Source organism: Populus alba, chromosome 12 (assembly GCF_005239225.2).
Source record: "Populus alba chromosome 12, ASM523922v2, whole genome shotgun sequence".
Lineage (NCBI taxonomy): Eukaryota > Viridiplantae > Streptophyta > Magnoliopsida > Malpighiales > Salicaceae > Populus > Populus alba.
In genome coordinates, this window is record NC_133295.1 from 3710848 (window position 1) to 3737290 (window position 26443).

Here is a 26443-nt window from a genome sequence, read left to right on the forward strand (position 1 = left end):
GAACATATTTCTTGGCAAAATTAAAAGAAATCATACTTGCTCACGATCACTCCACCTGCTATACACGCACTTAAAACTGCTTAAAAACACATTATAGTAGTTTTTGGGAGTTTAACATATATATATATAACAGAAGCAGCTAAAAAGATGTAATTCAGGGGTCTAAATGGTGCTCAGACATAAAAAGAATTTTACAGAACAAAGCAAGCAATGTGGCACATAGATTTTTCATAAGTTAATGCAACTGGAAACAATTCTGAAAATCGAGTTAAAAATGAACATTTACGTAGGATTGTTATGCATGAACCATTGAAGTTGCACCTGTTCACTAATCGTATGTAAGTTCTTTCTATGTTCAACAATCCTTGCAGATGCATCATCCCTGCCAAAAAGAGGAGAGAATAAATAACTATGCATGCTGAAATTACTGCATCACATGCTTAGTCATGAAACAGGTAAAATCGTGTGCATAAAGAAAATATTGCATGAATATATTATATGCAGTTCCAATCATGGAAAAAATTCACCAAAGAAAAATCCAGAAACACACCAACCCCCCCCCCCCTGGTCCTGAAGTCTTCAAAACCGAAGAATGTTGGGGATGTGAGAAGACTGACTTGGCTTGATTAGAAGAAAACAAGGGTATACAAGCTATAATTTTGGCAAGAAAACTATGGTGAAATAATTTCACCGATGAATTGATTATCCGTTAAACTGGATGGATGCATGCACATAAATATTTAAATACCACAGCCTAGTAGGCAGATATGCTACCGAGTGATGCTTCATTCATTGAAGCAAAAAGAGACAAAAAACTTTGAACTGGCAAGAAGAAATAGACAACTAATGTACATTGTTTTCTAGCTGCATCACACAATTTATTTTGGGAAGACAAAGGGGTTGGAGGAATGGAGAGGAGATCTAGATGAAGGTCTTATAGGATGTGCAGTCGCCAGTTAGTATAGAATCTTAACTAAAAGCTACCATTGAGATCAAACAAGTGGCATCAAGCTAATCCACATTCATTAGCATCAATTAATCAGACAAACACACGCAATTTCAAAGGTATTCAACTTCAAATTCCATATTCAGAAACCATCCATGAAGGACAACAAAGGCAGGATATTGTATTTATCCAATCTAGCTTTGTTCTAACAAGCCCCCCCAACTATGTAACATATAGCACTAGCATAATTGAGATTTCTAGATCATTAACCATCCAAGATATAAATTCTATCCAAATTGCTTTAAGGAGTCTGCACATGAGTGCTACTTTTGTAAACATAGCTTATGGATTTCTCACAGGTTGTTGGTCACCCACGGTCCTCTCAACAGGATACAGTTAGAATATATATATGTATTCTGGACATTGAAATGAATGAATATATACATATAAGACAACTGAAAGTACATGCCCAAGCTCTCAAAGCTCCAAGTCAAATACACTGCAATGATACAAAACTCTTCAACCAATCCAAAATCTGCAGTATTAGCATCCTATTCCTATTATACATTCGACTTCGACTGGTAAGTAAGGATGTACTCTGCATGCAACTAGTGCCTTTTATGCATAGTGTTGGGAAAAAATGATAATCCTGCTAGCAACCAAGAGCTCCCATGAAACCAGATCCAGAAGCATACAATTAAGTGTGGTGCTCATATCAATCATGCCATATTTCAATGCCAGGTGTCTATAATTCTCATCAACCCTTGTTCTCATCTTGACATTTTGTAAGCAAGTTGAAAGGAGAACAATACATAAAAACAATACACAGGAGCCATACGCCACAGCAACCATGCCAATACACCATGATAATAGTAAAAACGTTGTGAATGCAAACATCATAACTTCAAAATCCTATTTTTATGTAAAAACTCTTTAATCATATAGGCAAAAGAATTCTCATCTCCGATAAACAAAATAATGCGGCTCTAGAGATACTCTGCCATTCACATTTGCATCACAATCAACAAAGTAGATAAAACTCCCAACTCACAGTTGTGTCGTCAATTCAATGCCAACCATCAAGATCACAAACGTTCAATTGAAAAAAAAAAAGGTAAAAACAAGAAGACCAAGCTATTATTGACAAGCATTAACAGAAACAGCCACTTATCACTAAATGAAAACAAAATAAACAAAAACAATAAGAAAATATGCAAGCAAAGAAGTTGTATGGTTACAAGATACAGTACCCAGCAACATTAATCAATCAAGATCCTCTTCTCTAGTCTCGGATCCAAAGTTGGTATTCCCTCTCGAATCCTCATCATTGTTGTTCCCACTCCCACTATTGCTAGCCCCCGCTGATGATCCAACCGACCTACCACTACCACTACTAAAAGGCCACTGAAAAGCAATCCTAAACCTCCTGTCTCTTGGAGTCTGTGCGTTACCATCACTATTATCGCCATCACTAAAAGACCCACCACCACTATTCCCACCACCCGCATTCTGATAACCACCATCATTCCCATTCCCTTTCCTCTGCTCATAATCAGGATCATCAGTAGGCAACTCATACCGACAAACCGGACACGAATTATGCAATTCAAGCCAAGGTGTAATACAATCCTTATGATAGATATGCTTACAAGGAATTTGTTTCGCTTCCTCCCCTAGCTCAAAACTATCCTTACAAACCGCACACTGTGAAGAATCCGACTCCAATAATTCCTTCGTTACCTTAATATCAGGGAGATTCTCCACCGCATTCTTTGAGGCCGGCGGAGTTCCATACCTATTAGGATCATTCTCCGCAAGCTGTTGGATAAGTTGCTCTAACCCTGGTCCGATAAAATAATCTCCGAGATTCGCCGGAAGACGAAATCCTGTGGTGTCCATTCCACCCATACCAGAATTATTTTCAATCACAAACTGAATGTTTGCTCCGCCGGCTCTCATGGTTTGGAGGTAATTTTGAAGGAATGCGAAAGGATTGAAGCCGTCGGGATCTTGAAAAAGCGGCGACGCGGAAGAAGAGCTCGTTGTTGTTGAGTTGTTTGATGATCGAGGAGTGGGGGCCATGCCACCGAAGATGGAGGCGAATTCGTCGAGTAAGATGGCGGGGCCGGGACCAGAATCGACAGGGTTAGAGCTAGGGTTTGGAGATTCATATTCTTCGAGGAAACCTTCGTGACAGTTAGGACATGAGAGATCGGAGGTTGGTGCCGGAGTTATTGTTACGGTTCGGTCGCACTGGTAACAGAAGTAGAGTTGCGGGACGCCGACGCCGCCGGTGGAAGACATGACTATTTTTATTGACGGATTGAAATGGGATTTTCTGATTTTTGAATTCTTGTGAGTAGGCTTTTTGAAGGGAGAGATTTTTTGGTGAATTTATAGGTGCTTAGATAGAGAAAACAACGATGACGTTAGCATACATTTTATTTTTCATGTAAATTATAACTTAGTTTTTTTTTACAAATAATTACTCTTTTTTTTTTTAAAAGACCATTTATCTAGGTTTAAAAAAACACAATTTCTAAGATTTATATTTTTGAAATTTGTTAATAACTTATTTTTCTATGAATTTTCAATTACTTTATTTTTCATTTTGAAAAAAAAAAAGTTTATAGATTAAATTACACAATTTGTTAATTCAATAGTTAGGGTATCCAAAATATTGAGTAAGCATGTAATCTCTTTTATAGTTTATTCTTTTTATATAGAAAAAAACTAGAAAATTCTATTAATATTAAATAGTAAAACTATTTTCTTCAAATAAAAAGCCTATGAAAGCCTGATAATAATTAATAAAAAAACAAAAAAAACTTTTAAATTGAAAAAATAAAATTAATTAGAAAAATATTTATTTTTTCAAAAAGATGGTACACCAATCTCTCTAGATTGGAATGAATTTGCCTTTAAATTCAACCAGAATAATTATTAGGATAATGAGGTGGCTTTGATACTAATTAGCCCGGAATAAAGGATAATAAATTTTGTTATAAGTTAGAATTCTCAAAAAGAACATGAATACTATAAATATGGGAAGATGTTCAAAATATGTAATTACTATTCGTTCAAGTTTTACTTATAAAAAGGATGTCACAATCTTTTATACATAAAATAATAATAAAAAGGAAACTCTATTAATACTAAGTATAAAAAAAAAAATATTCTCTTCAAATAAAAAACTAGAAAAGACTAATAATATTGAATAGAAAAATAAAATAAAATTTTAAATTAAAAAAAATAAATAATAAAAAAATATTTATTTTTCTAAAAAAAACTCATGCATCAATATCCTAATGTTTTGGAACAAGGTTAAAAAATAATGGTGAATTATTACATAAATAAGTATTATAGAGATCATTTTTAAGGGTGTATGAATTGATTTTTAAGCATTTTTTATGCATTAATATATTCAATGGTTAAATGTTAGTCAAGGGAGAGAAAAATAATTAAATTATAGTAATGATTAGTGAGAAATAATTAAGAATTACCTTGTGTGAACTCGAGACGGAAATAAAAAGAGATGAGAGGAAAAAAATAATATTGATTTGGAGGTTCTAGAAAGAGTGTGGATAATCATTAACCTCCTTTACAAGTTTACTCTAAACTACTAAAAAATTATATCAAAATAACCTCAAGTATAAGATTTACACTCCATTAAACAGCTATCAAACAAAACCTAAAATTAATTTATTATATTTTTTTTTCTTTTTTTTTTCCTGGTTTCCTTGATTGCTTTATTCATTTCTCCACTCTAGACCTTAATGTTTTTATATTCTTCAATTCTAGTTCCTTGCCTATTAATCTTTAGAAAAACAAGAGTTTGCATAATATCTCGTAAAATTAAGTATTAATTTGATGCCAAAATATTTGTTTTTGATATCATGATATTTAATTAAAAAATTAAAATAAAAAATTAACTAAAAATATTAATAAACATGTGATGTAAAAACTAAATTAAAATAAAAAAAATAATAACCAAAGAAAAAAAAAAAAGAGGGCCAAGCCAAAACACATTTTTTTTACGAATCACTATGGTTTAGCATTGTAATTCATAATATTTATGGGTGTAGGAGAATAATGTTGTCCCCCGCATCAATTAAATAGTTTAATATATTTTTTTAATATTAATCTTATTGAGGAAAAAAAGAGAGCATATCAAAACAAGATAACAAAGTTCTTCGTCCCACATACTCGAGCTAATGGTGATGATAATAGATGTTGCAAACAAAATCCTCTGATTCCATTTGTTGTCGTGCTTATTAAACTTGATTTAGTTTAATAAATTAAATTTCATTACAGATTATTTTTTAAATTAACATAAATAAACTTGAATGACCTAATAGATTAATCCAGACCTAACCAAAATTTAGATCAAACCGATCCCGTCAAAACCAAAAATTTTAAAAATAATAAATCTCAGTTAATTGAATAAGGCAGCATTTGGGAACGCGTGCAAATCGCGTTCCCAACAAATTTGATTTTTTTTTTTTTGCTAAAATTGAGTGTGGTTTGTACTTTTTGGATCGTTTTGATGTGTTGATATCAAAAATGATTTTTAAAAAATAAAAAAATATTATTAACATATATTTTAATATAAAAAATTATTTAAAAAGCAATCGCTATCACACTACCGAATACGCTTTAAATGTATACCCTGAAGCTGAGTACAACTATGCTTGTAAAAATTATTAAACGGGCCTGTGGGCTCAGTCATGTTGTCTGGGAAAAAGTCGGGCCTAAACCCTGAACTCAAAGAAGATTTTATTGGCTCTTCCTTGCTCTAATCTACAGTCTCACAAAGTCTTTTCTTTTGTTCTTCACGTCTTCTTCATTGATCGATAAAATTCCGAAATGGGTTCGCGAGGAGTAGCAAACATGATACTGTCAAGAGCAAGCAGGATGAAAGCAAAATTACAATCATCACTAGAAGCAAGTCTTTTGGAAATCGAAGACGTATCACACCAGCACGCAGGCCATGCTGCCATGAAAGGCAATACTGCAGGGGAAACTCATTTCAATGTCAAGATCGTGTCTCCCAAATTTGATGGGCTTAATCTAGTGAAGCGTCACCGCTTGGTTTATGATGCACTCGCGGAAGAGTTGCAGTCTGGATTGCATGCTCTCTCCATAGTTGCCAAGACTCCACAAGAAGAAGGAGCAGCTGCAAAAAAGTGATCCGAGCGAGGTTCAAAGAAACTGAGGTTCTGGGCTACTCTTTGTACTTGGGTTTTGTGTGTTTTTAATTGCTGTAAGTCTTTTTCAATGTCCTGTTGTAATTGGGCACTTCGATTTTTATTGTTTTGTCTTGTCAGAAGATAATTGAATGAATTGATCGGAGCTCTGATTTTTGAAGTCGATGGGATATTGGGGGTGTGATGTTTTCAGGAATTCTTGATCTGAAAAATAGAATCTTCTGGTTTTTCGTCAAGAAAATTTACAGAACATTGAATTTGAATTTGTTGCATTGGGAGACTTGTTACAATTCGTTTCCTTCATTCTTGGTCTCAGCACTGAGGTCTTGCCCACGTGATCCTTAAACCTAAAGACAATTTATATGCACGATAGTATAATTTTGTTAATGCTGAAGTCTTGGAATTCTCTTCCTAACAACTCATCACACTGTTGTCCTTCTGCGTTGTCTGGAGTCCATGAGATTGCCAATATAGCACTTTTGCTTTTAAGCCTGCCCATATAGATGATTACCTCTTTATGCAGCTTGCATTATGGAAATGGAATGGTTCTTTTCAATTGCGCACTGTTGAACTTGATACATGATAGTTACATAGCCATTAGAATACCTGATCGGTCGTTTGTTCTTTCATCTTGTCTTGTCTGTGAATTGTTTGCAAGGACATAGATTAGCTGATGATTCTCTAATTTATAGCCCCGGCTTGTGATTCTCCCTGCGCTGGCTTCCACAAGAGAATCAGTTAATGGTCAGACTACCAACTTTTATTCCAATAGCACTTCTTCATAGCTACCCATAGATTGATAATTATGCCCCGCTATTGTCCTTGGAGGTACTTGGGCATGGATATTCTCACAGCTGGTTTTTTGTTATACCATTTCTTCATAGTAGCTTGCAATGATGGTTAAGCATTTATATGGAGGTTCAGCAAGATATGATTTTTTGAGCTTTTCTTTTTTCATTTCCACTGTCTCTTTTGTACCTCACTGAATTCTATCCAACTAATCTGGCTGATGGACTAAATATTTGATGCACTAAATATTTGCAACTGACTGGTAGTAACCTGGAATTCTTCAAACTCACAACCTCCTCTTTAAAGGAGAATTGCAGCAACCAGTTCTGCACATATGAATTCTTCATCATCAGAATGTTCATTAAAGCAGTTGTTTATGTTTTATAAAATAATGATTCTTCACCAATGAAAACATCATCTACACATGCAAGTGATATTTTAGAATTTTTTCTGTGTTTGATATGAGATTGAGCATGGATGGGCACTAACGTTGTATGTCTTTACAGTTGCTTGTCAATTTTGTGGCTGGAAACCTGTGCAAAAATTCTAAGTGTAACTTGGCTATTGCATTTCAGGGTTACGGAGGCTAGTTTGGTTTGTCTTAGTACCAAATGATAGTGTACTCAGTCACTAATGCTGTTCTAATGAACTCTTTATCTGAATAATTTGGATGAACTTTTTTGCCATGCAATATGTGGCCGTAGCCTCTTGAAGTTCCAGGAATTCAACTAAAAATATTCTGAATTTGCTGCACGCTGTGTCCATGGCGAGAGAGGACATGCTTAGGAGTTAGAAGTTGAAGTAAGCTTGTTTGGACAATTGGAGAAACTTGGCTTTATAATGATCCATATCACAGCAAGAATGCCTCATCAGTAATGGGTTAAATAATGATTATTGTTTATTTTTACTTTTGACTTCTATTTTTGTCTATCGGAAAGAGATTCTGGTGAGTGAGAATCATTAACCTGAGATATTTCTGCAGTTGGAGCTTAGTCTGTGTTTCATTATTTAGAATTTTGTGGTCAATTGGCTCTCATCATGCATTGCTTTTACCAGGAATAGCAATGACTGCAAAACGCTTCAGTGTCACAAATAGTGCACGGCATTCTAGCCGCTGATAACTGGGTCCTCAAATGGAGCATGCTAAATAATGAAGCCCATTTCAAATACAAAACTAGCTTCAAACTTTATTCTTTATAAAAATAAAAAACTAGTAAAGTTAACCTTCTTAGGTTTTATTTGGGTTTGATCGGGTGAATCAACAGATTGCAGGTTTATTTATTAAGTTATCTGGGTTTGATCATGTTAATATTCAAAATATTTCAAGAACAAACTGTCCGGCTTAGTCTAGATTTCAAGTTGAATGTAATCATGTCGACCTGCCAGACACAGGAAGTTTAATAACCAAGCTACAAATTTAGAAAACCATTTCAAACCATTGGAAACAAGCTCAAAGAGAAACCATGGAAAAGAAAGAAAAGAAGAAAAGAAAAGGTAGAATTGGATAGTAAATCCACCAAATTCGAAGGTGCAGTGAGCTATATAGTGCATTTTGTTTGGTCCAATCGCAATGCTCATTTTTAAAAGGAAGAGATATATGATAGTATCTTTCGGTTAGCTAGGAATTTGCCGCCAAATATAACAGCGAGGTGCCTACCAAATCAAAGCTTGCATTCGCTGCCGTCTTTTCAGCTTTCCCAACCATTCCCTCCTTTAATTTTGTTGGTCACAAGCAAACCCCATATCACAAAAACTTCGAAAAAGAAACCCTCATTTAGCATGTCCTGTCCCTCCTTTTCTCTCTGATCCAATTTATAGCTTTCTCTTCCCTTTTTTGTGTGCGTGCATGGCGTATCTTTCTTTGTTTGATGGTTGAGATTAAATTCGGATCACAGGGGATACATATAATCATCACTTCCTTAAAAAAAGCCGAGGGAGGCAAACATGAACAGCAAAGCCTCTGTCTCTAAGGAGCTTAATGCCAGGCACACCAAGGTCTGCTTTCCCTTTTCACCATCTTCTTTGTCATGGTTTAGGATCTTCAGTTTTGTTTTTGAGGGGTCATTGAATTTGAGTCAAATTTAAATCGATTTTCCTTCTTCTTTATCATCTTTTCTTGCCCTGTCTAATAACCCCAGCATGCATTCAATTGCCCTTGTCGTCAGGATATTTCTTTCCATGTTTTTTGTTCAAAGATTGATTCAACTTTGAGTTGCATTTCTTAATCAACGTCAAGATTTTCTCTGACAATGTGTTCTTTTTCTTACTCTTTTATGCAGATATTAGAGGGCCTTCTTAAGCTGCAGGAGAACAGAGAATGCGCTGATTGTCATAGCAAGTACTCATTCATGACCCTTTCTTAGCTTCAGCTTAATCAATTTCGCAATTATAATGTCCTGTACTCAACTAGAATTCATCCTCGCCTGGTTTTGGATTAGGCTGTGTCATGCCCTAGCCACTTTTAGAGATAAGTTAAAATCTTCGTGCTCACCATTATGAGGTGCTTGTCTAGCTATAATCTACTTTCAATGGGTATTGGATTAAGTTGCAACATGAGATCACATTCTTAGAAAGCACTCTGGAACCTAACTTCAGCTGAACTTGTATATCCACACATGCTTTTAGTCTATCTTAGAAGGAATTCTTTGTTTTCTAATTTCCACTGAAGTGAGGGCAACACCTGAGTGATTCTAGGACTACGAGACAATGGAAGCATTATACACACTGCAAAACTCACAGAAACATTGTAGAGAAAGTTACTGACATAGAAGAGCGTAGTGAACTGAATTATCGTGACTGTTGACTCCCATTCTTCGCTACCTGTGTGCTATAAGTCAAAAGCCTGGCAGCCATGGATTTTTTCACAAGTTAGAATAGTTTTGACATTCTGGTGACGCAAAAATATGGTTGTAGAGAATTTCAAATTACGTCTTTACTTGTCCAAGAAACTGTTAAGAGTTTGATCTTAGAATTTCGGATTTTCAATTTATTTATCTCAGGGCACCGCGATGGGCAAGTGTGAACCTTGGAATATTTATATGCATGCAATGTTCAGGAACTCATCGGGGTCTTGGGGTGCATATTTCACAGGTTTGTATTGCTTTTCTTTCACCTTCTACTAGCAAAATCTTTGATCTTTACTTGTATAGCCATTTTTTACTTCCTTTTGTTATTAGCTCTTTCATTTTTATCGCTATACATTATTTAGTTGGCTCCTCACCACATTACGTCATTACCTATACGGTATACTGATAATGGCTTGGACATTTTGGCTTTGCGAATAGGTACGGTCTACCACACTTGATACATGGCTGCCAGAGCAGGTTGCTTTCATGCAATGTAAGCATATCTCACTGTTGTTACGTGTGAAATGAATCGCGAATCAATCATCTGTAAATGATATAGTTTCTCTTATAAAAAATAAGTTGTTTCATGGCCTTTTCCTCTATGAATGATCACAGAAAAATTTAAGATTTTGCTGCAAAAATCTGACTGATAGTTTTTGTTATTTTTCATTGGTCATCCAGCTTCTCTGGCTAAGAACCCCAAGCTGATAGTTTGCGGTTTAATGCTTGAAAAGCTTTTGATCTCGTTTAATTTGGAGTGTGTATAATGACCATTACTGCACAACTGTTATGCTAACCATTCTTATTTGAATTTGTTTGTCTAATAGCCGTGGGTAACAGGAGATCCAATAGTTTCTGGGAAGCAGAACTGCCTCCAAATTTTGACAGAAGTGGGATTGACAGATTCATCCATGCTAAGTAAATCTGCAACTGAAGTTTATTGTGAGCTGTATCTGAGAACAAGATTTCCATCTTTATCTTTCTTGATTAACCCAGTTTGAATTTTTCCAGGTATGGGGAGAAAAGATGGGTTTCAAGAAATTCAAAGCAACCAACTCAAGTTTTAAGTCGAATGAACTATAATGACATGTTTGTTGAAGGTGCAGCCAGTAGGGTTGTTCCGAGGCAAACACGGCCACAGTCTCTTGACGAAGAGAGTTTTTCCAGGATCACAGCACAACTTTCTCCTCCAATTACAAGACCTCGTTGGGTAATGTTCCTCAATAAATCTTAATATTTGGTGATTTGTGCTTGCGAGAAAACCCTACCTGACTTATAAACTGATGAGAATAATATGTAAAAGATCATGGAAGCTAGAATCTTAATCACTTTCTAAGTTTTATGCTATGTGAATGACCTCACAAAACTCTTTTCAAATCTTGTCCAATGCTACGATATAAAATGACTATTTACATGAATGGTATTCTAATTATCTATAGAATATATGTTTAAATAAACAAAAACAATGCACGAGTTCTAAAGATTGTCCATTTTTCCATATAGGCTTCGTTGGACATGAAGAGCGATCCAATGGCTTTTCCTACATCAAAGGGACTAACTGAGAGCATAAAGAGGACCGATGGTCCTACAGATCTCTACAGCCTGCTTTATGTCGATGATACGCAGCAAAATACCTCTTCCATGGCAACTCCTTCGAGCTGGGCAACTTTTGATTGTAAGTATATGGTATATCTGTTAAGTATGCTATGTGAACATCTTTTATTGATATATAGAATTAGCATTTTGATAGTTCCTGAAATTAACTGTTGGAATATAGTGTAAGAAGGAAAATCTTCACGCAGCGCAAGTTCTTTCACATTCTTTTAGCTTACCATTCTCTCCTCGAATTCAATGTTTTCTTTCTCCTTTTTTTTTATTTTTGGATGAAATGTATTTTAATTTGTTTGAGATAAAGCGAGATGGTAGTTCTCTGCGATACGAATGAATGCTCTTTATGTAGACTAAGTTGCCTGAAGACAGCCTCCAAGCATGTTGATCCTAGCCTGAACTTGATGCACCGCTCTTGATTCACCATAAAACTGCACCATCAGGATAGACAAGTTATACGCTAGACTCTTATACCACAATCTGTGGTTGCAGGAAACGATGTGCTGTTCAAGCAGATGGAGCTAGCTACTTCACAGCTGGTCAAGTCGGACCATGGCATCATTAAAGTATAGATCACAAGTTTATGGACTGAAGTGAACAGTTTATATGTCATCAACAAGGTTTGCTCTCTCATATTTTGCCAAATTTGGCACACCCCTTTTCCTCTAGGAGGTGCCATAAGATTCGAAGAACATTCTCTGTCAAGGGTGGTGGTTTCTCATCTCTGTATGTAGGAAAATCATTTCCTAGATAAACGTCATTTATCTGCTTGTGGCTGTGCAAATGTTGACAACCTTTTCTGTATGCTATGAAAGCAAGGGATAGTGTATCATTTCTTGTAAATTGTAATATTCAGTAAAAGTTGTGGTTTCACCCTTCATTGATGACTGTTCAAGGATCTTTCTTGGATGAGAAGCGAGGTGTCGAGCAAAAAAATGTACAAGTTGCTCCACTGAATTGCTTACAGCGCCATGTAAATCACACGCAGAAGTATACAATTTTAAAGCTAAGAGTTACAGTTTGAGTAGGATGGATTTCAGGACATGGATCTATCAGTGCATCTGTCAACTTGTCAAGTTTCTTGCAGAATTTACTTAAATGTAACACAAAGGCCATTTCTTCCTGTTTTCTGAGATGCCTTTCCTCCTCCCTTCCCATGACTATTCTTCTCGGGCATTTAGGAGGTTAATGTGATTGATTTACTTCATGTGGGCTGTCAACAATCTGGGCCGTTGTCATGCATTTTTAAAAATAAGTATAGGCCCATTATAAAGGGCCCATAACAGGGTGGCGTTCTTAGCCAGGCCTCTACTTGTGGAAACTATGAAGTTATCGTACAAGAGAGCTAATATAGGTCTGGGAAAATTCTTTAGTGTTGTCATTAATTAACCTGAAAATTTAGTTGATTTTACATTTTTTTATGAAGATAATATTTTTTAATTAATGTATCTCTTATTTATTTTAGTTAATATAATATTTTTTTTATTAAAATAAATATTTTTATATAATTATTCAAGCAAGTTAACTAAAAATATCAAAATAATGTATTTATATTTTGTGTATATTCAAAAGATAAAAGAATTATAAATATGATAAAATTGTGTTCAAAATTCATTTAAAATTTTTAATAATAAAACACCGATTTCAATCAAAATTTAATTAATAACTTGTTATTAGTATTATTATTATTTTCAGATCAAATATATAATAATTAAGAAAAAATCTTAAATTTCAAATGAAAAATTATAATAATATTTTAAAAATAATATCAGTGGAACTGATAAAAAAAAAAATTTGGAGTGTAAAAAAATACAAAGAAAAAAGAAATAAAAAAAAAGAGAGTAAAGGGCCAGGCACGCACGCCTGGCCCTCAATTGATTTTTTTTATTTTCAAGGGGCGAGCCACCCCTTATATTTTTTGAAAAAAAGAAATAAGTGGTCATCTGTCCCAATTTAAAAAAATTAAATTTATTAATTAGTTATCCACTTTTATTGCTATATAACTTTCTCCTCAATATGTTCTCTAATAGAGTAGTAAATGGAACATGGGTCTATAATTTTGTAATTAAGTTTTAATTTATAATTGTTTTTTAAATTAAAATACCCATACCAGTTTATATGTATTTCAAATAAATTTTATTTCCGGGCTCATTCCCACATAAATTTCCATAAAAAAAAGATAAATCACTGATTTTTTAACACAAAGTGTAGATGGCCCAAGACCTGTCTATAAAATGATTATTTCTAATTTCTAATTCACATTAATCATATCCGCTGTAATCCAATTCTGATCATTATACATAAACGTTGGTTACAATAATAAATCTCTAAGAGAACCATAAATATTTCTGATTATGTACTCTTCTTGAGCCATTGAAGAAGATTTTCTTAAATAAAAAAAAAAAAAAAAAAAAAAAAAACATCCATTTGCCGTGGCCCTTCCATCAACCTAACAGAAACCCTTTTTTTTTTTTTTTAAGAAAAAAAACCCAACAGAAATTCTTGCATTTGTCGTAACTTTAATTTGAATTTAATTAGTAATCTTGGCTTCCCATAAAACCAACCTTTGATGCTTTTCTTTATTTGTTTAGTCTTCCTTTTCTCTCGTACGGCTTCAAGCCTAAGGCCACACATAACCTTAGATTCTCTTCTTTGTTTTAAAAAGTAGAGCAATGAAGCTATTGGCAATGCTTTAGGGCATGCAAGGACACCTTCGAGGATGGAATCTGTTCTTTTGCTCGATGCTGCCTGCTTTGAGATTGTGCTTCGGACACTACAGCACAAGAACCATAGTAATGGGTGTCTCTATTGCATCTTAGCTTTGGACATAAACAAGATTTTCTTGGAAAAGACAAGCCAACTAAGAAGTGGGCACTTCTCTTTATTTAATTTTAATATCTAACTTGTATATATCTCAGCTAACCTTATGGTTCTTAAAATTAATAATCATGTAAACTTCTAATGATCTAAATAGATTTAAACTCGTGATAATTAAAGAATAAATTTAAAACCTAACCACCTCCCTCCCAAGATTAATTTCTTTATCTGCCGGGGGGGAATTAAAACAATTTGTTCAGTTGGGTAGGTATGACCCATTTGTCTATAAGAAACGATTGCAGAAGATCATCCATTAACATTAAGAAAAGTAGACTTTATGGTTTAGAGAAGGGTACTGCTCGTCAACCCCGACAAGGTCATGTGAGCATGGATTGAACTATTACATGAAAAAACTCATTTTGTTTTGCTGATATAAATCTCTCTGTCAGATGTTTTACTGTCGAGATGGAGACAATTCCATTAAAATAACCAACTTCTAGGTCTGTTCTTTATTCATGTCTTCAAACCCTTTCCACTTGCTCTATGACACCGTAGTACCATCTCCCTCTCCCCATTATTAATTTTTACAAGCTTTAGGAAACCAACTATTGTTTGACCTAATTATTATATCACTCCTGCCTCAATTAATTATCGTTTTGTTTAAGGATGGATACTTTCTTATAGAGTAAGGGGAAGAGAGAATAAAACTTGAGTTCGAGCCTTTTTATGATCTTGAGAAATAGAAGATTTTGGAGACCATTTCTATGCAAACCTATGATTGAGGAGATCCGGAACCTTTATGTATTTCATTAAATAAACTATGTAGGAATTATGTTTCTTACCTATTCTTTTTTTTTTTTTTTTTAAGATAGTGCTTGGTTACTTTTTACTTGAAAAGAGAAGAAGACAATGAAAATAAAGGGGAAAAGATAGAAAAAAAAAAGGATAAAAATAGAGATAAAATTATGTATAGTAATGGTGTATAAAACAAAATAATTATTTTTAAATTTTGGTTTGTTATAATGGACAAAATAAAATAAAATATGAAAAAAATCTATTTTAATTTTAATATGTATTATTATGAAACTATATATATATAATAATTAGATATTATTTTTTATTTTAGTTTATATTAAGTGTTGAAATTAATAATATTATAATAACTCTAGTTATAAAACCAAGACTAACTTGGTGGGTTGACTTGAAACGGGGCCGATGCAGGGATTGGACTGGTTTGAGTTTTAAAAAAAAATAGAGAAAGGATTGACTCGACTTGACTTAATAAAAAATCTAGATTAACCCATGATAGAACACAAGTGAAAAACCTTTGATTTTTTTTTTTTGGTCAAAACAAGATTACTTTGATTTTAAAAAAAAAAAGTTGGGTTAACCGAGTTGACTCTCCTAGTCCATTTCTTGAACCTTGTCTCATATAGACTTCTAAATCAAGTTTTAAAACTATGATAATAATTATTTTTATTTTTATGCTTACCAGAGTCAACCCGGGATGACCTTCTTGATATGTGACTCAGGCCCCGTCTTAGATCGATCTTCGAATTAAGTTTTAAAAATATAATAATTGTTATTTTTATTTTTACATTGACTTAAGTCAACCAGACTCCTGACCTGGATCTCGACCAATAACCAAACTTTTCCTCGGATTCGACTTCTAGGTTGAGTTTTAAAAACATGATAATAATTCTTTTTATCATTACATGTTTTAGTTGGATAATTTTGAAATTTAAAGCTTTTTACAATGATATTTTAAGAATAAAAATTAAAAAAAAATATATTGTTTTAAGAGACATATCCTTTTTATATCTCATATTTTGAAAGGATATAAATTTATTGTAAAATTATCTTCAAAACAAGATTTATTTTTATATTTCTGTTTTTATTTTTTCAATCAAATATATTTTTTTAGTGTTTTATTTTTTTATTTTAAAATAATAATAAAAACGCTATTTTAATAACTATCTCAGCAGTTGAGGCTAAATAATAGAACTTTAGATTTTCACTTTCTCTTCTAGAAGAAATTAATTATACAAAAATAGACATTGATTTTTACTGCTGTACAACAGATTTTTATCAACTCCATTTTACCTTCGCTTGTATGTGTGTGTGTTTTTTGTTTACTAGAAGCTAAATTCATTAGTTTGCAAGTGAATGGATTTTTATTTTTATGTTTTTTGAGATCATCAACACTATTATTAGTAAAAATAAAAGAAATATAATTTAACCTTAAAAAGTATAACTCAATTGGTTGCTTTATATTTTTTCTTCAGAAATCACAAGTTCGAGTTCTATAAATTTCAAAGGCTACTAGAAATTTATATGATCGTCTAACACTTTAGGGCCTGTGAATTATATAGACAAATACACACAAAATGACATGGACACCCGTGTTAATCTAAAAAATAAAAAAGAAGCATAGTTTAATAGCCACCAAGAGAATGACTCACTTTTAACAGCATATTAGAAACAAACAAACAACAAAATTAAATCAAGAAAGAAACAATTTAAATATTACAACTATTAACAAAAACAAGAAAAAATCTCTAATAAATTACTCGACGGTCATTAGATTAATGAAAAGCTAATGACTCATGATGTTCTTGAGATTTCTTTGTTGTTATATATCAATTTTCAAATATTCTTCCATGATCAACGTCCCAAGTTAAAGAAAAGCTAAACACTATGGTCCATGGCTTGCTTTGCTCGCGAGTCTGTTTCACTTTCACCTTTGCCTCTATTATCTTCGGATAGTATTTTTTTTTTAAGGTAACTCATGCATAGAAACATCTCTATGATATTTTTTTTTTCTTCATTAGAGTAGATAATACACGAGTACATATCATCTTTGTCTTTATTATCTTTGGTTTTTTTTTAGTTTAGATTAAGTGTTGAAATCAATAATATTATAATAACTCTAGTTATTAAACAAGAACTAATTTAGTGGGTTAATCTAGAATAGGGCTGATACAAGATCTGGACTGATTTAAGTTTAAAAAAGAATAAATAAAGGATTGATTCGACTGATCTAGTAAAAAATCTAGGTTGAGTGATGATAGAACACAGTGAAAAACCCTTTGATATTTTTTTTTGGAACACAAGTGAAAAACGATGATCAATGAAACCTAGCAAATTGTTTCCTTAAGACGCAGAAACCAGGCATCATCATCTAGCTAGAACATGGAGCTCAAGAAAGACCTGCAATGGAGGAATGGCACTGTGAAGAACTAGAAAGTTGACGCTGTGTAATTAATGGCGTGAGGTCCATTAAAGAACGTAAAGTAGCTTGGAAACAAAGCATGTACCGCCCTGCAAATCGGTCTCAAAATCTTCAAATCCAAGCAAATAGAAGCACGCTATTGCTCCTGCATTATACAATAGACATCAGGAGCTACTACGCACTTACTTACTTAAATCACAGTTCAAATGACCCTTCCTTAATAAAGAAAAACCCTCGCATAAAAGATTACCACTACAAGGATAGGGCGCCGCCTGGTGGTGACCCACCACTAACACCTACCGGCCACCACCACTTTGGTGTTTAGTGGCAACAACTCTATAATCTCTTATACAGCTCCTACCAAATGTGAGTATGTGACCCCTTGTCTCCCATTCCATGTGGATTCATAACTAGCCTGGACATTGTTGCAAAACAGTGTTTTTCGGAGTATTTTTCTTATACCAATCTCAGTATTAATAAGATGTTTTTTTATATCAAGATAATTATATAAAAAAAAAAAATAAATTATTAACTTAAATCCTTATATGAACTAAGTTTTTTTAAAAAAAATTGGTTAATAAAATTGCAAAAATATAATCCAAAATGATAATCCCCGCATCTTTTAGCTAGCTTTATAGTTAATAAACTTTTTTATTATTATTATTTTATATAGTTATCCTCACATCCTTTTAAAAAATTAAAATTAGTCTTGTTCAGGTTTATAATACTGTTTTTCCTAATAAATATGCTTTTTGAAAGATAAAACTTATATTCTTAATTTTTGGAGGATATTCATATTTGCTGATAGTTAATTAAACTTACCTGATAATAAAAGAATCAAACAAATAAATGGAGTTGAAATGGTGATTGGGCAGGGAGAGGCTAGGTGCAAGTTTGATAGATATTAGCGGTCATAGAGGACTACCAGCAATCGGAAGGAGGGGCGGGGCTTGGGTGTTTCCCGGGGGCAGACATGGAAACCCCATTAACAAGTTGCCAATAATGAAAAAAGATATTCTTTTCAACGAATAAGGCTTTAGTTTAGTAATTACATAGATGGTGCTGCATGATAAATCTTCAAAGCTAATTTTTATTTCATTTTATAATAATTAAAATAAATATTTTTAAGAATCTGAAGGATTTAAATTCAAGAAAATATATATTTTTTTTTTTTTATGTTTTTATGAAAAATATTTTTTATTAACAATGTTTTTTTTTAAATAAAGATAATTAAAATAAATATTTAAAATAATCTCAACAATTTAATTCAAGGAATGATGAAAACCTTATTTCTTCAAGCAAAACTCTCGTGTGTTTATTTATTAGCAGTGTGTTTTTTTTTTAAATAAAACTTAATTATCATAATCTAAAAACAAATTTTTAAAAAGAAATTGAAAAATCATGTCTTCATAATTTTTTTTGATTGTATGAAAAAACAAAAGAATAAGTAATTTGTGTAAACTATATAAAAATTAATCATAATAAAATAGATATTATATTCTCATTGAATATTCATTTGCAATTTTTTTATATATAATTTGTCCCGTATTAAGGCTAATATATAATTATCAGTAAAGCTATTGCATAATAACCATAAAAGCTCATTGTATTACCAGACAAATACTAAGGTATCAGTGCAGAGATTGATTTTTATTTTCTTGGAATATTTTGGATTAATTTTGTGAATTAAAATTAAATCTTTTTTTATTGGAAATTAATTAGGTAGAACATCAAAACTTTCAGAAAAAAGATTAGTTTCTTTTAGTCTTTTTTTACACTTAAATACCTGACATGTGAACCAACAATTATTTGCTAATTTTACCCTCCATCTATAAATGTAATTTGAGATATGAAATGAATAGGAGCTTAGTTCATCAGGCAACTTTGTCAAGTAGGGATGAAAAAAAAAAAATAAAAAAAATCAAGAAAATTAAAAAAAAATAACTAAAAAAAAACAACCGTAAAAAAAATTCGATTAAAATTTTTAAAAATCAACTGGTTTGATTCGGTTTTGGTTTTATAAGTCTGAAAAAATCAAACAAAAAAAACCAAACCAAAAAAAACCAAGCCAAACCTGGTTTGAACTGGTTTTTATCCTAAAAAAAATTGAACCGAACCGACTTTCGGTTTGAACTGGTTTTAATTTTTTTAAAAAAAATTCAATTTAATTTTTTTTTTTTTAATAAAAATCAAACTAAACTGAAAATCGACAACCTTTACTATCAAGTGGTTGCATTTCTCTCTATAAGATATTTGCATAGTATCCAATTAGTACGAAGGTGGTGGTTGAGTTCTATACTTTTCAATTTGAAAATGAAAGGTAACTAAATAAGATTCGATTGTGATTTGGGTAAGGGTTTGTGTTTAGTATTGTGGTGTTTTTATATTTTTTTTTAATTAATTTTTTTTTTTTTTGAATTATTTTAATATACTAATTTTAAAAATAAATTTTAAAAATAAAAAATATTATTTTTAAATAAAAAATAAATAAAAATTATTGTGACGATCACAAACAAATTAATTCGAGTGAATGCGTGGTTGCTTTTTAAAAAAATCTGTACTGTGAGGTTTGAATTAGGCACAGCTCATGTTTTGTTTTGTTTTGTTTTCTACACAAAAGGGAGAAAAGAGAGATGTTATAAAGAAGGTCTTTTTCCAACTTTTATGGCGTCGAAGACCAAAATGATCTTTTCTGTCTTCTCTCTTTCATGTCAATAACCCCACCCTAAACTGTAATGGTCAATGATATTGCATTTCTTTTCCTTTTTATTCCGTTTTTAACCATCAAGTTTTCCAATCTAATACTTAGTCAGAGGTATAGTATTTTTAAAAAAATATATTAAAAAATTTCAAGTTAAATCATATTGAAAATCAGCTGCATTTTAAATTTATTTTAGATTCTAAATAAAATAATAAAATAAATTCATTTATTAAATTGTTCTTTTTGGAAATTTCTTAAAACATGGTCGAGTAGCACATTTGGAACTAGATTAAACACGTTTGGAATCGTTTGGCATTGCGTTTCAAACGGTGTTTTGTCCAAATTCAAAATTTTTTTTTTTTTTGCTAAAATTAAGTTTGGTTTGTACTTTTTGGATTGTTTTGATGTGCTGATGTCAAAAATAATTTTTAAAAAATAAAAAAACATCATTGGCATGTATTTCGGCACGAAAAGCTATTTGAAAAACAACCGTTACTACACTGCCAAACACGCTCTAAAGGAGAGTATACTCACTTTAATTATTACAACTTTGTTAAAATTTAATCTCTAATATAATTTTCTTAACATGAAACATTAGCATGATTTAAATAAATTGTGGGTGAATGAGAAATTTATCTCAAATAATCTTTAATTGATATTTTTAGTGAAATTTAAAATCCTATAAAAAAAATCCATCCTATATAGAAAAGAAAAAAAACTTTGTTAATATTCATATAGTAAGAAATTAAGAAGTTAAAACTTAGCTTAGAGAACACCAAATTCTTAGAGTTGAGAGGTTCTAAACAAAGTGAGTTTTGAACAACTCCACACACACATGTGCAGCCAACTCAGTTTGGGTTAGGTGTATTATAAAATAATTTTTAAGCTACAAATTATTATTATTTGCCAACTGAAATTTAGGTTTGGGGCTTGGTCCATGATAAATTATTTCTTTTAGCCCATGAAAGGATGAATTTAATTAGTTTTTCTAGAATTCTTTCATTAGTACATAAAAGATTTTTTACTCAAAACTCACCTAATTTAAATCCAAAAATATTCAAGTTTAATTTTGATTTCATGGTAGGTAATCAAAGTTGTTAATAAACTTGAGTTGGGTTCATTGCAAAATAATTTTTTGAAGCTATAAAAAGATTATTTTTTGCTATTCTGTAATTTTAGCTTGGATCTATTCTATGAAGAATTATTTCTTTCAATAGTTTCTGAACAAGTTTTTCAACTAAAAAATCACATGATTTAAATTCAAAAAATATTTAGATATAATTCTAGTGTTATAGTGGATTATCCGAAGCTATTAGTAGGGGAATTCCATTAGCTTTTGTTTTCTAAGATTCTCTATATAAAAGGACTAAATAATATTGTTTGGTTAATTCTACACTATTTTAACAGAAGAATTTGATACTCTTCTTCATTTAATTTTCCAACATTAGCCTTCTAGTTCTAAAGCTAAAATAAAACTTGGTTTGGTAAGCTCCAAGTATTTTTTATTTTATTTTTTTAATATAAAACAACATCATTTTATATATAAAAAAACAAAATAATATTATTTTTTATGACATATGGATTGACCCGTTGACTCACAAGTTAACCCAACCAATCAATACCTCGAGCGAACCAGTTCAAATCCCAAGAAAGGATACAATAACTATATATTACATTCGATCAATCAACCTAATAGTTTATATGATTTCGTATTTTTTGATCGGCGAGTGGGTGGTAAAAGGCAGTGTGATAAGGTAATCATTTATGCAGTGATGACTTAATAGTTGGTATTTAGCAGCGGAGCGCCGCTCGTGAAAGCGGCCTTAATGCTAATCTGATTACATTTTTAATCAACCAAACTAAATTAACGAGTAGGAGCAAAAAATTAACCCGATATTTTTTTGTTAAAGCTAATCCATCGTTTGAATTTGACTGGATGGTTAGGATTGAATCAAAGGAAGGAGAGATTGGAGAGTCTCTCTTAAACGAAGAAAGCCCGATCTGTCCTGTATCGCTTCGCTGCCTCCTTTATAAGTCTCTGGGTAGCTATCTCTCTGTGTGCTACAGAGCAATAAAAATGCAAAATCTCTCTGCAAGATTTGCACTTTCAAAATCTTGAAAGCAACGCCTCATGTTTTCCTGAAATAAGAGATTCTGAAGCCAGTCCTCTGTTTTCTCGTCAAGATTGATTCTTGAAGGGTTCTTTTCTTCTTCTTCTTTATAGTAGCACTGCCTGAGGGTTTCAACTTTTCAACTGCTTAGTGCCTTTTCTCTTCCAGATTGTTGGAGCTGTTTTGGAGAGTGCCCTTTCTTGACTCTTGTCTGCTATATATTTCAAATAGCAATAAGTTTGGTCTTTAGTTTTCCTCATTTCGGTGACCATCGAAGTCTTGAAAATCCATGGTAGTTTATGGCATATTGCTGAAAGTTGAAATTGTTTGTTAATCTTTTCTTTTCAGTTCTTTCTGTTTAAGGAGTTTTCATCTTTCTGATAGCTAAACTTGTGCACCCAATGGCCAATCTGTTTGAGATTTCTTCTTTCAAAACAGGCAAATTTGGTACCACAATCTGGGCTGTAAAGATGATGCTTCTTTGTGTAGGGATCATTTCCACTTTTATTTTGTTCAAAGTGGCTATAATTCCTTGCACGTTTAATCTAATTCTCTCAACTCTTCCTAGCGTATGGATCTCCCTCCGTGGCTGGTTATCTCCTCCTTACATCTATATCATCCTCAACTTCATCATAATCGCCATTGTTGCTTCCTCCATATTTCAACACACAAACCCCAACACCAAAGTGTCCAATTCTAGTTCTAATGAGAAACACAAAAGTCAAAACAAAAGTAACACGAATGATCTCTGGCAAGACTATAGCATGCAAGAAGTGGAAAAACTATTGGATACAACTTTGTCTTTCGAGAAACTCATCGACTCTTCCCAGGATCATTACTCTCCTGACACTTTCTTGACAAATTCTGGTAACGTGCTGCAAGAAAAGACGAATACAGACACGTCTAAGGAGTCTTGCTTGACAGATTCTGCTAAGAAACAGCAAGAAAAGATGGACAAAGAGCCACCGACACCAGAGGCAGATCAGCAGGACACCCTGGAGGACGCATGGACATTAATTATGGAGAAGCAAGGGAAAGCACCAACAAGGCAGTTAAAGAAGAGTGGCACATGGGACACCCCTCCAAAGGTGTTGCAGAAAGCCAACGGGATGATCACTGCTGGTAGTGGTGGTGGTGGGGGCGGCGGCGATGATGATGATCAGGTTGCTTGGGCTAGGAGAGAACTCAGAAAATCAGATACATTCAATGATTCTGTGTCTTTGAGGAGGGAGAAGTCAATGAGTCAAGACGAGTTGAATCGACGAGCAGAAGAGTTTATCAGAAAGTTCAATTATGAAATGAGGCTCCAAAGACAAGAATCTGAACAGCGGTTCCGGGCAATGGTTCGTGGTGGGGTTTAGTAGTTTGGTTTTTATTAATTAGCGATTAATTACTATGCTAAATCCTGATGATGAAAAGATTCTGCTTCAACTTTCTCTTTTGGAGGTAATTGCCATCTAGTATATGATTACTAATTAGTGTTGTGTATTAATAGCTTAGTACTTTGTTGTTAATTCCATTGGAAATACTATATTTACTTGCCATCTTTTCTTCTCGGATCCATATCCGATTCCCTTTTGGTTGGATAGGTTATTTTTCAATTTTTCTTTTATTTTTCATGTGTTTTTAGTTTCATAATATCTATATTTTTTTATTATTATTAACATTGATATCCGAATCAATTTGTATGTACCTCGACTAATCTTAAAAATTCTAGAATTAACAATCATGTAAATCTCTAATAGCCATTATATTAATAACTATATAATTTAAATCTGATAATATCTACATCTATTTCCTTGGTTGGGTTAATAAAGTGGTTGCTAAGGGTGATTGATTTATAAAACTAGTTAGTCATGTCGTGATAGAGTGTGTTAGGTTTGTAATAATTTATTTTTAAAGTATTTTTTATTTAAAATAATATTTTTTATATATTTTAAAACATAACTTTAATATTAACACATTAAAAATATTAAAAAATTATTAACTATCATTCAAAGCAAAAGTGCAGTAGAAATGGTTGTTTCTTCCTTGAACATGACGAGAATCTTTCAATTAGTTAATAGGTTTTCTGATTTGTCTTCTACAGTGGTGTTCATAAGTGGTAGAGTAAACAATGCATCATCATTCAGTCAGTCGGGTGTTATTATTTGATGTCACTTCCATCTCTACATGGGTCCAAAAGAAGCTTTTGCTTTATCATTTCTCATGACATCTATTCCACAAGCATGGGTTGTATCAGTGCCCTACTGTCACACACAAACTTTTCTAGAGTCTAAGGCCTAAAAAAGAATACTTTCGTTTTATTTTGTCCATTTTTAAAGCATGTGAATGGCCAGCCATCATCTTATCTGATGTTTGTCGTGTATTAACAATACCTGTTTTCTGTGTTCTTACTGCAGATAATGGGCGAAGCTGGAAGCTGCTTCTGTATACTTCTTTATGATTTTTCCTTTCTGTGTTGTGTTTGTCAGACAGCAAAAACATGATTTTACATGTTTTTATTATGGTTCACCGCACTTAGTTTTAACGTAGGTGCTTCAATGTCCATGTTTCCTGTTTCGTTTCAGCAAGCTAGGGTTGTCCTATGTCACCCGTAAAAAGATTTTAGCTGGAGGTTAGAAATGCATGGAGACCATGTAGCATTTCTTCTCCGAGAAGGAAGCCAGAAATGCAGAATCCTGTGAAATATTGAGAGTTGTTTCTGGGTTTGATTGTTTGTTTACTTTTCAAGCATAAAGGTGGGTTTTGTTTCTCTTTTTTGGGCAACTGATGATTTTTTCTGCATTTTTAATGGTCATGTTCTTGGACGAGATCTCCTGCATTTGTTTGGACTCCGATCACCGCAGTTTAAACATTAGCTAGGGGATTGATTTCTGCTTGAAAAAGATGCTTATAATGGCCATTGGTTGAACTAATTATGATCCAAGCCCCAATGATTAAACCCCATGAAGGGTGCTCATATACGTTTTGTGGACATCATCATGCGTTTTGTCGAAGCAGCTTCTTCGAGAATCAACCATAATCATTGGACAAGCACTTCAGGCCATGATCCCTGCCTCTGACTGTTGCTGAAATTGCTGGGAAAAGAGAAGTATTGGTGTAGCAGAAATATCAGTGCTATCACGATAGTTTATTCTAGGCGGCGTGAAGTTCATCCATACAAGGAGGGGGACATCATCATCGTCCTCGTCGGCCAGGGAGAAATTAAGATTTTAGGATTTAGGGTTAATTTACTGTGTGGGTGTATTAAAATTAAATGTTATCATTTGAATCAAAAGGATATTTGTTAAAGATACTTTTTTTTTTTTTAGGAATAATTATTTTTTATTTGGTTTGATTTTTATAAAAAAAAATAATTAAACTGATTTTTTTTTAATAATAATATGGCTCATAATGACATTGACAATGGATTAATAATTTGATGAAAACCAAAACATAAATCTCTCATATATATACACACCTCGAAAATAAACATTTGAGAGTTTTTTATAAATTTCTTTTTAAAAAAACTTTCTTAAAAAAAAAATCAAACACCATCAAACATAAATAATCCACACGTAACAAAGAAATATTTTCCATAAAAATCATTCCACGCAACACAATCCAACATTCTTATGCAATTTATGCCATCCTCTTAACCCAATGCTGGTATTGACCCCACCTTATTACATCCCAAAAATAGATTTCATATAAATTCATATCCTCGGGTTATCACGCAAAGACATGATCACAATCACTCTAAATATTCATATTCCTAATAGCAAGGTTGAACTAAAAATATTTTTTTAAAAAATTATATTCAAGAAATTGTTGCTCAGATACTTTATAAAATATGAAGCTCAAAAGTTAAAAGCTAAAATTAGCAAAAACTTTTTTCAACTTACATTACTTTAAAGAAAACAACATTTTATTTAGCATTTAGCTCAAGAAAATCTAAGGGATATACATGTGATAGCAACTTACTCTGGTTATATTTATCGAGCATACCTTTTGGAATCCAAAAGGAAACATAATTTTTTTTATTTTAAAATAATTAAAACCCTAACTAATCTTTATAATTCTAAGTAAATGGCTGGTTAAATAAAAGGGAATATGAGTATCACTATATACACTCTATTTAAAATAACATGTATTTTGCTTGTTTTTAATGATAAAAATATTTATTGTGCTCTTACTGAACTTT

At 32.5% G+C, this 26443-nt stretch overlaps 4 protein-coding genes across 4 annotated transcripts; 3 read left to right on the top strand and 1 right to left on the bottom strand.

Annotated features, from left to right (window-relative positions):
* Positions 1-153: 153 nt before the first annotated feature.
* Positions 154-3335, bottom strand: LOC118044360 (E3 ubiquitin-protein ligase RING1). The gene is made up of 2 exons (XM_035052626.2): positions 2197-3335; positions 154-382 (listed from the first exon to the last, which is right to left on the bottom strand). The coding sequence occupies exon 1, from the start codon at positions 3248-3250 to the stop codon at positions 2210-2212; it is 1041 nt and encodes a 346-aa protein (XP_034908517.1). The 5' UTR covers positions 3251-3335; the 3' UTR covers positions 154-382; positions 2197-2209.
* A 2477-nt stretch (positions 3336-5812) lies between these two features.
* On the top strand, positions 5813-6136 carry LOC118044359 (protein BOLA1, chloroplastic). The gene has a single exon (XM_035052625.2). It carries the CDS (start codon positions 5813-5815, stop codon positions 6134-6136), a length of 324 nt encoding a protein of 107 aa, XP_034908516.1.
* On the top strand, positions 6132-12280 carry LOC118044259 (probable ADP-ribosylation factor GTPase-activating protein AGD15). Its single transcript, XM_073412910.1, has 8 exons — positions 6132-8937; positions 9222-9280; positions 9942-10032; positions 10227-10281; positions 10616-10706; positions 10800-10998; positions 11292-11463; positions 11889-12280. Coding segments are annotated over exons 1-8 (720 nt in total). The 5' UTR covers positions 6132-8886; the 3' UTR covers positions 11891-12280.
* A 9754-nt stretch (positions 12281-22034) lies between these two features.
* LOC118044358 (uncharacterized) lies at positions 22035-25012 on the top strand. Its single transcript, XM_035052624.2, has 2 exons — positions 22035-23703; positions 24660-25012. Exon 1 carries the CDS (start codon positions 22659-22661, stop codon positions 23616-23618), a length of 960 nt encoding a protein of 319 aa, XP_034908515.1. The 5' UTR covers positions 22035-22658; the 3' UTR covers positions 23619-23703; positions 24660-25012.
* Positions 25013-26443: the final 1431 nt, after the last annotated feature.